General features: G+C 44.2%; 1 protein-coding gene across 1 annotated transcript in view; it reads right to left on the bottom strand.

The window, feature by feature from the left end:
• The window catches only part of fmn2a (formin 2a), a 37722-nt gene that overhangs the window by 11273 nt on the left and 8172 nt on the right, over positions 1 to 18277 (bottom strand). The window contains exons 4-10 of the mRNA XM_061087755.1: positions 16585 to 17363; positions 15915 to 16056; positions 8223 to 8310; positions 4921 to 4982; positions 717 to 808; positions 490 to 619; positions 237 to 383 (exon numbers count right to left, since the gene is read on the bottom strand). Of these exons, the coding sequence (XP_060943738.1) occupies positions 237 to 383; positions 490 to 619; positions 717 to 808; positions 4921 to 4982; positions 8223 to 8310; positions 15915 to 16056; positions 16585 to 17363 (1440 nt within the window). The remainder of the gene's footprint in view (positions 1 to 236; positions 384 to 489; positions 620 to 716; positions 809 to 4920; positions 4983 to 8222; positions 8311 to 15914; positions 16057 to 16584; positions 17364 to 18277) is intronic.

The raw sequence follows: 18277 nt of genomic DNA, 5'->3' as shown, positions 1-18277 counted from the left end.
CGCATGCCGGCTCCATTACATCTTTGAAAAAACGTTTTTGTCAACAAAGCGCAATGAATCCTGGATCCACCTGTTACTCGACGCATTTGTTGGAGCCTTCGGGGATTGGGACAGACTAGTCGCACCGCTGTCATGTCTCCAAATGCGAGCTCCGAGAGGATTGCGGCCCCTGAATTGAGACGCAGCTTGAGGGTGGGCTCTTGTAGCGCGACTCAGACTCTCACTGTAACACTCACACTGCTCTTGACGTCCTTCAGTTTTGGCAGAATGTCCAAGGAGAAGCCGTCGGCCTGCCCTCTGGACCGATTACCCCCGTTCATGAAGTTGCCAAAAGCCAGCACCAGGCCGAGCACCTGCAGAACAATCTGACTGCTCTGGAGAATCTGGCGCACACAAACAAACACACACACACACACTCACACAAATGAGACAAAGATGTGAAGTTAAATTCAGAAAATAAACAGGAAATGAGACATGCAAGTTGCTCACCTTGCACACTCGCTGAAGGATTTCTATTTTGCGGAGGACGGAGGTGACACACTCATGGAACGTGGATTGAAACAGAATGCAGAACACCCGCTCGGAGAAGTTGGGGATCTGGGACAACTGGAACAGGAACCTGACGAGGGGACACGATGGGTCATGATAACATATCTGTTCAATGACACAGCTCTTCATTTAATGAATTTGGATCAGCAGGGAGGTTTGGCTCTCACTGTTCAGGCTTGTCCAGCGGCTTGGCATCCTCCGTGTCTTTGGATGATTTAATGTGCTTCTTAATCTTCTCCATCTCATCATCTTGAGCTCTCTGTCAAAATAAAGTGCAGAGTTATTTAGGTAGGAAATGAACCATGAACAGTTAAGTGCTTAATACCACCAGGTACACATCGGGGATATGGACAAATTCCAAACAACACGTATCTGCAGATCTTATGGTAAAAAACAACAGCAAACTGCAAGGAACGTCTGAGTTGTAACTCATGACTTGCAAAGAAACTAAAACTGTTTCAGCTACTAATATTGATGCATTTGCACATGTACCATTCTCAATATTCACAAACCTCATTACACACTTTCACACGTTTGCAAATCTGAGTATGCACACACACATTCTGAAAACACATTAGCTAATCCCAGCACACATTAGTGGATTCCTGCACACATTAACAAATCTGATTACACACACACGGCTTGAGATACAGTTTCACAACTCTCCGCACACGCCAACAAATAATATTGCAACAATATTGGCCCCATGCTTTTTATCTGATGAGGATCGTAGGAGATGATTGACAGCACCACACCACTGACCAATGGACCTCGACAAACTTGTGCTCAAGAGTAAAAGTATTCTAAAATTGGGCCACTCTGTGCGCAAACTCGTACCGTGTGCCAGTCTATACAGTATAAATTTCCCAACTGATGAAGAGTTGCTTTCAGCCGGAGTACATTCCTGACCATTATGCTGCTGTCAGACTCTGGACCACAGTTTCTATACAAGGTGGTTTCAAAAAACACGGGCCAGAAATGCCCCATCGTTTCACAAGAGGCAAAGACAATAGATGTTAATGGGTCTGACGCACACGGGCAAAACAATAAAACCATCCCCAGGAGGAGAATGTAAACTGTGTCTCCGTCCCTCCAGACCCCGTCGACCCCCTGAGCCTGAGCAGTCTGCTCCTTCCTCCTCTTCCTCTCCATCGTTCTCTCTGGGGTTTCAGCATCGGCATGGATCCTTGGGAAACATCAAACACGGGCATCAAACGCAACCGAGGGCCCGATTAGTATTCTACACACTGCCGCCTTCTGCCGAGGAAGGCAAGCTCCCCTTCGCCTCCTCTCGAGATGTTTTTCAAGTGTAAATATATTTAACACAAAGCAGATCCATTTCAAAGGGCAGCGGTGGAGCCCAGCAGTGTTTGGTGTAATTGGGGACAAGTAGGCATTAGCGTGTGATCTTTGAATTGCTAGGGCATGTTGCAGCGGCTGTTAGCATGAGAAATACAGGCCCATGTGGAATATCGAATGCAAAGGAAAGGAGGATGATATTCGCGATGCCAGCACTCGAGCGGGAGCCAAGTGGTATTCATTAGCCATGTTTCTAGAGAAGGGCCCGACTGAGCCAGCCAGGGCTTGATCACGATTTATGTCACTCAATTTTCAATGAAAGGCCATTCATAAGGAAAGGCCCATATGACTGCATCATGTCGTACATATATTTAGACTTCACAAGGGCGTTAAAAAGCACGAGGACACGATTTGTAGTGTTAAAACTCGTCGGAGGGACTATAACTCTACTGACCTCCATGACATTTAGCTACCGTCAGCTGAAAGGAGCCAAGTTCAGACAACCAGTCTGGGCCCAGATTAAGGCTGGGGACATTAGAGGGGAGGGAGCGGCGTCCCACTATCACTGTGACCCCTTCAATGGCATTGGCTTATTGTTCAAAGAGGAGTGGCTGTAATCCACGGCTCCGAGGCCGAGCAACTCCGTCCCTGCTTCTGTGTGTTTGTCCTACAGTACAGTATGTGCACATTGGTGTGGGCCAACATGTTTGTTTGTGAGCACGTCGGTGTGTGTGTGTGTGTGTGTGAAGAGAAAAAGAGAGAGTGAGAGCAGCGTGTGATCGAGCTCCGAGCGCAAGGGAGCGAGGGTGTAACCATTAGAAGCCCCTCGCATTCCTCAAAACAAGCTGACTGTGCTGCCAGCTGTGGTTTAGGGGGCTGGAGACCCACAGACAGGATGGAGTCTCGCAATACAAAAGAGAAACAATTTGGCTCCTCAACCCAATAACACAGCCCCGGGCCATAAGGGGGAGACGGAACCAGAGCGAGAGGGAGAGCGCTTGAAGTCTCGGGGTGAGCAGAGAGGTTAGAGGACTTTTGATCCTCAGTTATGACACATTGGTTCATAACTACAGCTTGTCTCAAGCCTTAGTCTCATTCCCATGATCAACATTATTAATATGCCTCTGGCAGCCAAAGGTCCAGGCCTTTCCTGTGTAGTTGTGCCAAAAAGCAATTCACAGGAATTTCACAGCATCTTAAAAACTGTATCACTGTTGAAATGTGGAAAACATGCCCGTTTTCATGTTCCATTATTTACTGACCCGGGACCTGAACAGCTTCCACTGGGCGGGGCAGACGCTCTATCGGTGAAGGTTGATGAATACGTATTTACTATAAAGCCCTCGTAGCCAAAATGGAGACTTGTTGGAAAACAGATGACAGCTCCGTAATTCTATTTATGCTAATATCATCTGATACAATGTGGTCATTTCACTTGGCAGAGCTCAGTGAAGTCTTTTTCAAGAGAAGCCGTATGACACAAACACTGGTGGGTTTCCAACTGCCGCTTCCTTTGTGCGGGGGCATTAGAAAAATGGAGTCAATCAGATCCAGTATAAAAAACTACCCTAGCACTCGGTGGAGCTCGTACCTCCAGCCAAGGCCCAACAGTCCTCTGGTGAAACCACATTTAAATTCGCTAAAGCTGGATTTGGATAGAAGAGAACTATAGGATGAGGTGGGATTATTGTGTGGATTTGTAAAAGGAAAATAACTTTGGTGCCACAGAATTAATAAATCTTACTCAGAAATTATACTCACTATGGTGCGGCAAACTTTGGTGACTCCTCAACAAAAGACAACAACACAAGTCAATATCGCCCACACAACAATAACCATGTTCACTGCATCAGTTTGCACAACAAACAATAACCCGTGCCATAAGAGTAATTTGACATATATACTGAAGTAGAAGTGGAGCATTCACAACAAACACCAAGCCAACAGAAACCCAATTTGAATTCACTAGGTACAGGTTTGTGTTTGGATCTGCAACAAATTTGCTTTTACTTTTCTTCAAGATCCATTTATTATTCTCTGAGAAAATCAGAGAAACAAAGAAATGAAAAACACTTAATTTAGCAATATTAAAGTGACCAAGTTCACTGGAAATCCATTCATTTACTTGTGTGTTAACTTGTTCACAAACAAACCAACCAACAGACAAACCTAAAATATTTACTATGTAAAAAATATTGCTCTCTTTCCAGTCCAGCAGGCAGACGTGTATAGGAGCGACTCAGCTGCCAAACAGCACACATACCAGTACAGCTCGGGACTCGCCTGTTTGTTTTGGTATCTAATGCACACTTCCTTGACTTCACTCCTTCAAGTGCAGCGTGGAATAAGAGCTCCACATAGAGAAATATGTTCCCTGACAGTGAGCTGACATTACCGACACTGGAATTGCATTTAAAAGAGGATATTTTCCCACCTACACTGTACACAAACGTTCAGGCTGATCTCGAGTACATCCTTTGATGGATGGCAGTTGATGTTTTGCGGTTTACCCTGAGTCAAGTGCCAAATAAAACAACACTAACAGCTGATGAGTGATTTTTCTTTTTGCCATTTTGTTGACATCACAGCTTGTTGAGACTTCTCAGGTTTCCTCCTGTAATAAAATGATCGTCCTCGTTTCCTTCGTCTATATGGCATGAAATCGTAAATCTGGCGAATTCTCACAAGAAAAACTGCTCCAAAATAACACTTTCACTGCAAAACCACAGAGGGAAAGGGGGAGAAAAAGTGTTTTCCCAGACCGAAGGCTGCAGTCGGGATCAGCCTGAACTGTCAGTGTTGTTACTTTGTATAATAATTGTACTGGGCTTGTTGCTCAACACTTTGTATTCATATGATTCAGCATTGGCAGGAAAGTGCAGAAATGAATTTTCTTTTCACTGGTCTTCTGGTTTTACTGAAACCACTGTCCACATGAGACTTCATCATCCCACCTCCCCCCTGCTTTCAAAGTCAAAGAATCTGCAAGATTTGAAAAATGTTTATTACTGTTGAAACCATAAAGACTAATGTCTAATTCCAAGTAGCACCACAGCGTGTTGTTGTACTCACGTTTTCATACAGGGCTTGCAGTGTCTCCAGATCCACGACCGTGTTGTCCATATTTAGGACGGCTGCGGACGGAGAAGACGACATGGTTCATGTTAAACGTTAACACTCAAACATGTCATGACATTTCTCGGCTTCCTTCGAGGAAACGCCGTTAACAAGTCAGAAATCAAACCAGAGCAAACGGGCCGTCGCTTCCAGAACCTCTAGATTGTTGCTTTTTCACCATAAACAGTCACAGAAACACATTTTCAAATCTGATTTTATTTCACTGGAGTTTAAAGGGAGGAAGGAGGGAGGGGGGGGCTTGATACAAGGGCAAAACTCTCCCTGTAAGGCCAAAAGAAAGCGTCATGCGCCGTATGCTGCGAGTTACATAGTTATCAGCCCTCATCACGATAGCATGCAAGGGGCCACAAACTAAAACATAAATACGAAGGTCTTAGAAATCTGTCAAAGGTACAAAGATCTGTGTTTGAACTCCAGTGTTTGAATTCCTGGTGTCGCCTTTTTGTCTCGGCGCGAGGACCTGGCGCCCGTGAGCATTAATCCTTTGAAAGTAAATGTTTAAAGACAAACAGAGCCCGGGGGTCTGCGGTGTTGAGGCTGAGGTGTTGCTCTCCGCACAGTCATCCAGCGAAGCACTCGACACCTATATATGTATTTCACCGCGTGCTGTGGGTGTCCAAATTACTCACATTGTTTTGATCTGCTGATTTGGTGTTGAGGTACAGGGGGAAAACTGGTGTCAGACGGGATAAAGGAGCCGGAGGAATGGACTCCGTGCGTAATGTTCACTCTGCGTCACGTCTTGTGTCTGGACATTGAATATGACAGGACTTCTTCTAAGCTTTCCACTAATGTGAACTTAAGAGAGAAAAATGAAAAAAGATCAAGAGAAAACGAGCGAGTACTGATCCTGTCAGTTCTGTGTCATGTTTTTACCTTTGATATTCTCTTCTCTCTCTTTATTTAATCCTGAAACCATTTTAATCTCATCACTTCTATGCCACAAGGACAAATCCACTCCCTCTTCCCTGGTTGTTTGCTGTTAGTCTTCTAAACTCTTCACACTCCTCCAAAGCCACCACAAAAATAACTTCCTTCTGCCTGACTCTCCCTTTTTCAGTTATTCTCGCACTCGTAAGCATTTGGTTTTCATTACTATGTGAACCAGAGTTTGGCTGGTGACGGGTTTTTAAAAGCCACGGGTGAAAAGCCGTATCATCGCTCTGACACGGACCTCTTGTAACCAAAAAGGCACGACCCATCTGCCCGGGTCAACCTCGACTACCACAGTTAACCCCAGTGTGGCGCCAGCAACCTCCATCTGATACTGTGGCCGGCGCTCCAAAGCCTCGCAGGAAGCAGACACCGCGCGGAAGTGACCTGTGAAACACGCAGAGTGTCGGGCCAAGTCTGAGAACAAACAACAACAGCTGTGAGGAAAAAGATGAATGTGTTTTACTTCTCACTGAGCAACTGGGCTGTCATTAAAACACACAAACTAAATCCGATGATTCAGAAGTTGTTTTTCTTCTTGGAAGAGATATCCGGCTGACGAGGGCTTCGCTCGTCATCGTCTTCATCACAGAATCAAGGGGAAACAAAACAATGATTCACTTCACATGAAGGGACAATTAAAAGGTTTAAAACTAAATGAATCACTCGTCTATGAACCTTCTTTAATCATCTTAAACCTCTGATGGCACGAGGAAACATGAGATCATTTCAGGAATGGGAAAACAAACGTATTTGCTAATATAAAGTTTCTTAGGATTTGTTTTTTTATGGGAAACAATGCATATTTTAAGGCTATAATTGTTCATGCCTAATAATCATTCAATTAAAAAGCGTGACAAAGTTAAATAAACACCTTCTAGGGTTACTTTGTGCAAAGCAGTAAAAATCCCACCGTTTTGAGGAGACACAAGCACATGATACTGAGCCAACCGTGATATCTTCACTCTGATCTTACTCTCCATGATATACTGAAGTTTCCAATCAGGGCTAATTAAGCACTATGGCAAAAGCTGTCCTAACATAGGAGATGAATGAAAGTGCTGATGAGAGTGGCCCTCGCTTGCCCTCCCACTCTGACCTGAGATGGAAACAGACTGAAATCTAAAAGTCAGTCAGCGAGATGCTCTGGAGATACTGCAGACGAACCAGCCCTCCACAGTAATGCTTTACAACAAGTATACAATATGTACATCTGCAGTTTCAGTGGTATACGCATTTGTTTCGCTGCAGCTGCCAAATACATGGAGACGAAAGATTTGAAGCCGTAATGAAGGCTCCGGCTGCGGAAGTGTTGAATACGATGGAAGAGAAAAGGGGAAGAGTGTTTAGACACATGGATGAGCGAAGACTGGCGAGCAATCAGAGAGAAACTAAAACAGGAAGACAGTCTGTTCCCATCAATATCTCCCGAATGACATCAACGTTAACTAAGACGTTTAGACAAGATGGTGACAAGTCATCAGAGGAAGACTGAGGAGCGTGATGGGGATGTACGATGGGGAGAGATTATGCTCAATGAGACCCGATGAACAAAGGAAAAACATTGTGACGTGATAAAGTTACTAGAGGAAGGTTGGAGATTTGGCAATGACCTCAGCCAGGAGTCAATCTTCTCCTCTCAGCAGACTGGAACAAGATGTACATTACCGACCCGGCAGCAGAGCAGCACTTGATGAACAAACAAAACTTCTCACCACTAAGGTCCACATTTTCTGTAGACGTGTTTAGAAAATCTTTGTAGTCATAAAATGATAATTACATCAGCATGCTCACATAAACAATTCTGACATGCTGGTATTTCGCTTTAATGTTCACCAAGTCGCTGTCTTAGTTATGCTATGTTAGCATGCTAATATTTGCTAACTATGGCTCAATACAGCTGAGTTTGATGGGGATTTGCCTGATGGTGGTTGTAGTTTGTGGACAGATAAAGTTATGATTCATCCTGACTGGAACATAACGGTCTGCACAACATTTCCTGTGAATCCATCCCATAGCAGTTACGACATTTCACCCGAAACCACAACTGTCAACATCATTACGATGCAAGAGTTGGAATTCATCCTCTGGGAACCATGAATAACTGTACAAAATGTCTTTCCAGTTTATTCACGTTTAGGAAATGTGATATTACAGCTTGGATTAAAGAGGTGGAACATCCAACTGACAGACAGGCATTGTCACTTCTAGGATTTTAAATAAAAGTACATTGAATGTCAGAACACTATTGTCCAATAACTACACAAATTATCAGTTTGTATACATGACCACGTGACACTTACCATTGCGGATGTCCTTCATATCCAGATGAATGCTGGACATCAGAATTCCCACAGCCTGCGAACGCTTGTTGCTCAAAAGCTTCACCACCTACGAGACGATGAGAGAACAGGGAAATTACTACTACACATACCATTACATACACATGCACACACACTACACACACACACACACACACACATTACTTCCAGGAGGTTAACCCTAACCACTACTCGACAAACACTAACCTTAACTGCTGACTCACAAATCGTCTTTTTGACCTTCTTTGGTCTAAAACTCAAATATAGCCTTAGACAAACTGACACCCAGACAGACACACACACACACGCAGATGTAATAACTGGACCGGAAACAAGAGACATCATCATCACTCCCCTCTGTCTGCTTCTTTCTGTGGGAGGAAAACTTAAGTCTATCTACATCATAATTCTCCCCTCGAATAATTACAGTGATTAATATTTTTTTCCATTTTCTCTGAATTCTCCACATTCATCATCTTGCAGTCTGGAGATTAAAAACTTCCAGATCATTCACACAACGGGAGGCTTATTTGCTAAGTAGAGCGTGATGACATGGATCTACTGTTTAAACACACAGAGAATCTGCAGGCTTTGGTTTACATTATATCAAATAATAATAGTTTGTAATCAAAACGTCTCTTTTCCAAAAATCAAAACAGCTCCGAAAGCGTCGATGTAAATGTTTGACTTGGCTGAATAATAATAGCTTCCACTTGTCAAAGAGCCAGGAGTTGAATATCAAGCCAGTTGTTACGATGCATGAGAAGCTGGATCCGGGGGGGGGGGGGGGGGGGGGGGTTGATTATGAAGCATAGCGAGTTTAAGTAAGCACTGGGTGAAGCCGAGTAGTGGAGGGACCGGTCCTGAAACCCAGAGCCTACTGCGATCCAGACAGAACGCTTCCATCTAAACCAGATCACACAGACCACAGACTTCTCCAAACACACAGGAAGTTATATCACCAGGCCCCGACTGTCTTTGTTTTCCTGGCTCAACCACAGCTTCAGGGGACAGGCCGTCTGAGATACGATGCCGAGCGGCTTCCACAGCGAGTCCGTGATAGCGAGTGCACATCGGCCTCATAACGGGCGTACAAAAGAATAAGACATTAGTCCTGTTTTATCTGACCTGAGACTCAAATGTACAAACAGGTTTAAATTGCATTAAAGAGTTCAGTAGTTTAGTCCCTTGCGCAGCTCCCTGATATTACAGGGGATCACTTTCCTATTTTATTATTTTATAATGAAACACAGCTGGATGAGCCGCCACAGTCACTGAAATTATTTTTCTTGACGAACATCTTCAACATTATCCTAAACAGCCTGAAATTTTTATCCGATACAGCAGTTTTTTTTTGGTCTCATGAGAGCCATGTGTCGGGAGCTTTTGGTTTAAAGAAATTCTTTTAAATATATCCTATCTCCAGCTTTTGATCCATTTATCATTTCAGGGTTCGGCCAATAGAGACTTTAATTAAATCCATTCAGCACTGAGTCCCAAACAAAATCCCTGAGGTGTAATGTTTTCTCTCAAAAGTTCCGAAAAGCGATTTGAAAAGTACGTCGAACAAAAAGTAGCAATTACCTCCAATCTATTTGTCTCGGTTATTTAGTTAAACTTTGGATTAAGCTGAAACTAATAATCAGAATCACTTAAATGTGTTTGAGATTATTACCTTCATTCAAGTTCATTACTGAAAATGTTTTCTAGTGGAAGGCTTGGTGTCTGATTTGCGTTCAAAAGTACCAGTCCTTTCCTGAGTCCTATCTCTGGCAAATCTAAACCCAAAGACATGTTACACATACTTTTAAATATGGTGCTACTTATACCTTCCTTTAGATCAGGGGTTCCCAAACTTTTCAGCCTGGGACCCCCAAAATAACAGTGCCAGATACTGGGGACCCCCAACGACACTGGAGGTGGTTTATAATGTTGCGCACAGCCACGCACATGCACTATGCGTGCGTGCGTGCGTGCATGCTTGCGCATGTCTGCTCAGGTAGCCTCTCCTTCTCCGCTAGCCTGTCCTGTTCCTGTGGCCTCCTCCATTTGGTTGGTATTAAGCAACGTTTCATTGTGACTGTCAATCATTTTCAGCTGCTTTCCAAAAGAGTTTTGGCCAGCTACCGTGTGACTGGTGCTGCTGTAAATTGAACTGTCGCTAACCTGTGTCGTAAGATAAAAAAAGGAAATGTTATTTTTTGTGGAGGAAAAAAAGGGGAGAAAAAAGAAAAAAACTGATGGGAAATGTGTAAGCTATTTTATTTAGCTATTTTGAAGAGGGGTTTTACCGGAAGGATGTGCTGTACTAAATGGCTGCTATGTCTCCTGTGTCTTCTTTAGGCTGAGGCCTTATTCAATACAACTAAACGCTCGGCTACAATTGCATGGTTTTATTCTAATATCAACTCATATATATTATACACAAAAAAAATTATTATTATTTTTTTTTTTTATATAAAAAAAAAAAATAATAATTGTATTTTTTTTTTTGAATGCATTTCGCGACCCCGCCTCTGTGTCTCGCGACCCCCCGGGGGGTCGCGACCCCCACTTTGGGAACCCCTGCTTTAGATGACATGATCTTTGAGGTCCATCATGAATAAACGGCCATATCCTTTTAAAAAAGACGCTCCTTTAACCTACAGATCTTGCCCGAGTATCATCATGTTTCTAAATTGTTTTCAGCATAAAAGTAACAAAGTAAAACTTGTCTGTTTATCCTCATTTAACCTTCTAATAAGAAGTAATCATTCTTGCAGGATTGACACTGAGGAGACGTAAACTGTTCTTCAACATTAATTGGGAGAAAGTACAATAAAACAAAAGTCTAAAATCTTCCATTTTCAAATTCACTTCACACATCGAACCAAACATTCACTGCCTGTATCTGTAAAACAGTTTCTCTTCCTCTCTGCGATGGTCAACACAACCACCACCCACACATGGTAGCATTTCATCACATCTGATAGTGATGTCAGCGGAGGCCTTTAAACTGGCCTCTGCCAGTTGACGTCAAAGCTGCTCTCTAGTGGTCGCTCTGCAGAGGAGGCTTGTCCCCTCCAATCAGGGAAACAGTTAAACTCCTAACACACTGGGTGATGGGAAGAGCGGGATGAAGCAGGAGAGTGATCAATTGTCTTGGGGCCTGGGGCGGATTCACATGAGCTGGAGATGTCAAAGGTTGGCTCCAAATTGGGGTCACTCGCAGTTCTGCGTATGTTTTGTATTTTTGCCGTTATTGATCGTAATATCTGCAGCACCATTGTTGTGCTGGAGAGAGCATCGGCAACAGCGCCGACCAGGGGAATTAAACCCACACCCACCTCAATTTGTCTCCCGTCTCGCGCAATTTGGAAACACCACCACAACACGAGCCGCCTCCTGATGTGGTGGCTTACTTATTTAGAGCTCTATCAATCAGAACATCACAGTGTTTGGAAAGCTGGTTTTATTAGAGAAGAGGATACTCATTGTGGTTGTTCGCCACCTCGCTGCCCTTTGTCCTTGCCTAGATCCCATTAGTGATTGTGCAGCAGCGAATTCCCTGGGTTGTGTCTCTCAGGTGTTGAAGTAATCACCCGACAGCTCCCGCTAGTGTCAACACGCTTGATGCGGCTATTTCTGAAGTGGGTTTGAAAAGGAATTCCAGTATGAAAGTGTGATTCTTCTTGTGAAGGACAAACTCACTTAGCTTATCTACTGTTTCCCGTCGCTGTTGACTTTTGTGCTCGTTGGATCAAAGCTGCAAGGTGAGTTTTCCACCCGTTTCATACATGGACTCAACTTCAGTGGGTCAGAGCAACATTAACATAACAACCGTATCTGCTTGGATATCTGCTATAGACAGAATAATAAAAGCAGTAAACAGAAGTATACAATTAGGTGGGATTACTGAGTGGATTTGTGAAGGTAAAAACTACTGGAAAACCCTTAGTATCACAAAATTAAAAAAATCCCTTAACACTAAATTATATTCACTGTTGGGCAAGGCCCAGTGATCTGACATAGAACAAAGAGTCGTAAAACCTTAGGCCAGGCTCGGGTAACCCCTTACATTTAAAAATCCAACATGGGGCCCTTATCACCATGTGGCAGCAGGTCACTTCCTGGGTCCCCACTGTAAGCCCGCCCCTGGGGGCCAAATCCTGACAACTCAATTGGCTGGAGGGCCACACTGACCCCTGACCCCTCCTCCCAGGGGGGAGTCACCTAGAACATGACTTAAATAGGCTGAGCTCACAGAAACCTTTCTCTCTTTCCTCCGATGCTGACGTCGCCACTAGACCCCCCCCGGGGGTCTTCATAGTCGACCCAGTAAGCTAATGGAGGCGATAAGACGTTTGTTTTATTCATTTCAATTCATTTCATTCATTTCTTCTTTTACCTTAGTTGACGTTTTATTTTGGAAAGGACTTTTCCTGTTTTAACTTGGAAAGATCAAACAGGAAATTGCTCGCTGGACGATCTCAAACTGTTTAATTTTCCCCACGGACTTTACTTTTGTTTTTCCAACGATCTACAAACGGCTTCAAACCAGCCGTCCCCTGCAGAAGCGCGACGTTCATCCCGCTGAGGAGTAAGAGGCAATCCACTCCGTTCCTGTAAAACAGCACGTTCTCCGCTGTTACAGAAGAAGACGACGTTCATCCCGTCACGGAGCACGAGAAAATCCGCTCCTTGTCCGGTCCAGCGGCTGAGCTCCGGAGCTCCGCTCGTGAGAGAGACCACGTGATTCACTGGCCCCCGACACATTCGCGCAGGCACATCGCGAGGGTTGTACAGTAAGAGACTTATGTTGTCTGGGCAGATGTTAGTTTTGATACTTAGCATATTGTTTAATATTTGATTGTATCTGTTGCGAGACCGCTGAGTCTCATTGTTTTAGCCGGCTACGACGAGCCGCTACTTCCGGTTCATTTCCGGGTTTTGTGTTAGTGGTTGAGCGCTGCGAGGAAAGCCTCCAGCCACGCTGTTAACGTCTGTGTTAGTCTGCAGTGAGTTTACCGATCAGAACCTCCGCCCACAACGTCCGCTTGGGGCTGAGGGGTGAATCACTGTTAATCTATCTCTGGCGTGTTTTTAAGAGCTTCTTTGAACTCTCCTTACATGTCTTCTCTCTCTCTCCTTCTAAACCGACCTATACACACTTCTGACCTGTATTTATAATACAGGTCATGTCACATAGTTAAATCTATGCTTAGAGAGGCTGAACACATCTGGAAACCATTCGGCCCCCAAAGCCAAGCAGAGATAAGAATTCTCTTTGTCTAAAATTTCCTTTGTGTAATTCATGTGATGACCACCAGTGTGCGCTCCGGCCACATGGTGTCATTAACATAGACTCCATCTTGAATAACGCAAGTTAACCCACCATTTTGAGTCTATTATTGCCACGCCTCCGCTCTCTCTCTCCTCCCATCCTGGCTCTAAATTCATAACGGCTCCGCCATCTTGTTTTGTAGTCAATCCGCCATTTTGAGAGTTTTTAGGCCTTGATTCCACGAATCATGATCGGCCTCCATCTTAGATGTGATGTCACTACGCGTCATCGCCACGCCCCTTCTTTTTCTCTCTCTCTCGCGCACACACACACACACACACACACACACACACACACACACACACACACACACACACACACACACACACACACACACACACACACACACACACACACACACACACACACACACACACACACACACACACACACACACACACACACACACAGATGGACCAGAGGTTACATGCGTGTTCTAAATTGTGATAAGCTGCTGTTGTTATCTTTGAAATATGGGAGTTTGTTAAAATGATAAATCATTAAATAACACTAACTTTATTTCACATACACACACATAGACACACCCACACAGAGAGACACCTTGACACAGACACACACACACACAGAGACAGACATACATAGGTAGACCGCAGGTTTTACATGTATTTTCTGAATTGTGATAAGTGCTGCTGCTGTGTTTATCTTTGAAATATCGGAGCTTGTTAAAATGATAAATCATTGAATAACATTATAACTTTATTTCCCCTTTTTAATAAATACTTTTGTAATTAAAGTATCTGTAGTCTGTGATTATTTGTGCATATGTATGTGATTGCAGCTGGATTATGATCGCCTGTGCTCGAACTTAGAAGCCTTCACTGTTCATTAAGTAATCGTTAATATTAAAATATTGACATTATTAATTTGACATTTATCATTATGAGACTGATAATTATAGCTTGACATCGTTGGTCCCTGGAAACCAGGGTGGTGCCCCCTTTCTCAATTATTAATATAGATAGTATTATTCTTAAATTGATAATTTTATTGTTTTTGACTAATTATTTTCATTATTCTTGGTTGATTACCTTATCATTGTTAATTGATAGCTTGTACTTTCTAATTGATAATTCCTATTTTCTCATTAGTGGTTTTATTGTTATTTGATTACTGATCATCTTCAATTAATAATTTAATTATTTTTGATAGATAATTTTTATTATTTTAATAATCATATTTCATGATTATTAATAATTAGCCAACGTCAAGTCTACTCCTATTGCACAACATCACTATGTGTAGGTCTGAAAACCCCAAAATGCAAAAACACAAGCCAATATTCCTCGTCACATATCCCATAGCAACACAAATTTGTTTGTACTAGGTCTTACTGGAATTGGCAACTCAGCCATTAATTATATTGTCTGACAGAATTTAAATCCCACTGTGTGTGACAGTTCGTAAGGCCCATTCATCCTTGTTAGTGAGTTATTTTCAGATTCAGTATCAAGTATCAAAGCTGAAAGGGAAAGTAAATGCAAAATGGTCCTAGAGGACATCAGATATTTCTCACCTTTCAGACCATGAAGCAAAGACAATGGGAACGGGAAAATCACAGAGAATAAAAATGTATCTTTGGAAACCGATACATTTCATGCAAGTCAATCTTTGAGTTAAAATGTCGTCACCTCAGAGCCACATTGCAACAAGTGATTTCAACTGTGACTTTACCAGATAAATATGAACCAGATCAGCTTGTAGGTTGTAGATAATGTCTCACTTGCAGATTGATGGAGTGACACACAGGGCAGTGGGGAGGGAAACAGCCGGACTATTAAACCAAGTCATACAGAAAGCACAACGGGAGGAACCACATCACGAAATATGGCTCCCAGGCTTCTCCTTCCCTCCCCTTTTTCCTTCTCATCCCCCACTCTCTCTCCCTCTCAGCAGTCATCACCGTCGTGAGGTTTCCTCGCCGCACGCGAGACATTGGCTCGTTTCCACTGGATGGTCATGGGGGAGTCGGGTGGGAGCCAGAGCTCACACCACATAATAACTGTCTGGCTGTAGCAGTTCCTCCTGTCACTCAGAGCAACCCGGAGGCCGAGGGCGAGGAGGAGAAATGAGCAAAGGAACGGGCATCGGATGAGTGAGGGTGAAGAGGGGGAGAGTCCAGAGGAGTGTGTTAGATTAGGTGACCCATGATGTACACCTACACACACACACTTTTGTACTTTGGACAGTCATCCCTAGCCCCTTACACTAACCTTAACCCTTAAAACTAAATGCCTAACACAACCTCTCACAAAGGTAAAAGTACAAGTACACACACACCTCAATGACTTCAGTAACAATAGACAAATACACAGCCATAAAGTACACAGTACCTGTTTGGCCTTCGACTTGCTGATCGTATCAGAAATTGGCTTTTTCTTCTCCTTAACAGCACTTTTTGAGAACAGTTCCACAAACTCTTCAAAGTCCACAGTCGGTTCCTCGATTTTCTCCCACACCAGCGAGCTCGCCTGCCTGAACAGAGGAGGAACCAGGGAATTATTTACAGTGCACGTAGGCTATCTTCAATCTGCCTTGGATTGTTTGAAAAAGTCCACTCGTAACGTAAATCATGTTCTTTCACCACAACAGACATCTTTGACATTTCTAGATTATCTTCCTGTGTTTTATGGCTTCTCATTTGTAGAGTAAATCTCTATAAATTATACACTTGTCCGATCTGTCAGGCAGAGAATTAGAATTCAGTATCAAGTTCTTCAGTGGCGAGTAAATCAAGCGCTCTATTTCTAGATGTTTACTCAACTACAACTTTCCAAGCCTTATTAAGGAAAGAAAACCTGGTTCACGTCTATTCGCTGCTGACCACAATGCCTGGACTGCATCACTTTCGTTTTCCACGAGGTTAGCATCTCTATTGCCGTCACAGCATGCGGCTGATCTTTATCTTAAGTGGACAAGCTTCCTCTCAATTCTCTACTGTTCAGAGTGTACCTCAGCGCAAATGACCCGTGTCTATCTTCACTTTATGCAGCATATTCTTACTTTTTAGCTTCCAGCTGTATGCGTGTCCAGTAAAGTGGCTTCATTGGCTTGGGGGGCTCGATCAGAGGCTTGGCAGGGGCGACTTCCTGCACCATCATGGAGGGCATGTGGCCTGGTGGAGGTGGAGGCCCGAAGCCTGGGGGTGGTGGTGGAGGCGGGGGGCCCATTCCGGGAGGAGGGGGTGGTGGAGGAGGGCCCATACCAGGCAGGGGAGGGGGCGGGGGAGGACCTCCGAAGCAAGGTGGTGGGGGAGGTGGTGGAGGTCCAAACCCTGGCGGCGGTGGAGGAGGAGGAGGCGGCGGTGGACACGGTCCAGAGCCAGGTAAGGGCAGTGGAGGAGGAGGAGGAGGAGCGACCCCCCCTGGTAAAGGTGGAGGAGGAGGTGGGGGTGGAGGTGATGGTTGGGTGCTGCTCTGTTGCCTCTGCTGACACGTGCAAACAAAGCTCCCCGTGGATTTGGGGACGGAGGAGGAAGCGGAGGACGAGGTGCCGCCTGCTCCTCCGCCGAAAGGCACAAAGTTAAATCCCTCCTCCAGCGGCGAGGTCTGGACCGACACCCCCTGGCCCATCGTTCCCAGTCGACCTTCTCTTGGCCCAGCGGCCTTGTGGTGGGCAGCGCTCAGAGCTCCCATGTTCTCCCCACTGCCCAAGGAGACCTGCTGGCCCTGCAACACAGCAATCTTTACCCGCAGGTCTTCGATGGTCCTCTCAAGCTGAGGGATGACACAGCTCTCATCCTCCGAGGATGACTGACCTGACCTCAACCTGCTGGGTTCTGTCTGTCAGCGGACGAGAGAAATCATTTTCACTTAACACGCAGCCACATTGGGGTTTTTTTTCCAGCATGAAACATTCTTTAAAATCTACTAATCAACTTGTTCTCTAAATGTCAAAGTCAGATGGAAAACGAGCTGCCGTTAAATCTTTTGGACACACTATCATTCAATAAATTACGCTCTGTACACAATAGAAAAACACCCACAGCTAAAGGGAGCTTAGTGACGGAGCTATGAGCGAAAGAGGAGTCAGGAAAGTCCAGGATGTCTAGACTCCATCAGACCCCTGGCTCCAGACTGGTTAGAGCCGGGACGAGGGGCTACTGAGAGATTTGACCCCAGAGACAGAGAGTCTCATTGGGCCTCACATGGGGAGAGACTGTGTCTGCTGGTGCACATTCCCCACTTGTGGTCACATCATTGAGTCTTAAGGAGAATGTTCGGTCAGTTTGGTCTTTCCTCATTTATTAACTACTCGAGGAAAGAGGGAGGGTCACTGCAACGACCCCACGAGTCTGTCAAGACGAGCCTGACCTCTGGTGGACAGAAAGAGAACGGCATTTGAGAAATTGAGCTGATGGAAGTTTATCCAGAGCAACTAAATAGGGACATTGTTTCAGATTATAAAATAAGATCAAATGTGAATCAAAATCACATTGATATCCGTCAATGTCTTATAATCTTGGATCTTATAAATAATCCAACCAGCTATTTTGATTTAAATCTCTTACATTTATCAAGTCTGGGGACAATCTAAGTATTTGTGAGTCATGCCAGTCTTATGATGCAAAAAATGTATATCCACAGTTTCGGATCAGAAAGACGATTCGGTAAGAAAAGTGCATTTTCTGCATTGGGCTCAGTCTAGAACGTAATTTAGATTTTCAAGGTAGTAGAAGAATCTACTTTGCAAGAAA

Source organism: Limanda limanda, chromosome 15 (genome assembly GCF_963576545.1).
Source record: "Limanda limanda chromosome 15, fLimLim1.1, whole genome shotgun sequence".
Classification (NCBI taxonomy): domain Eukaryota; kingdom Metazoa; phylum Chordata; class Actinopteri; order Pleuronectiformes; family Pleuronectidae; genus Limanda; species Limanda limanda.
Note: the sequence above shows the minus strand (reverse complement) of the source record. Positions and strands in the feature narration are given on the sequence as shown.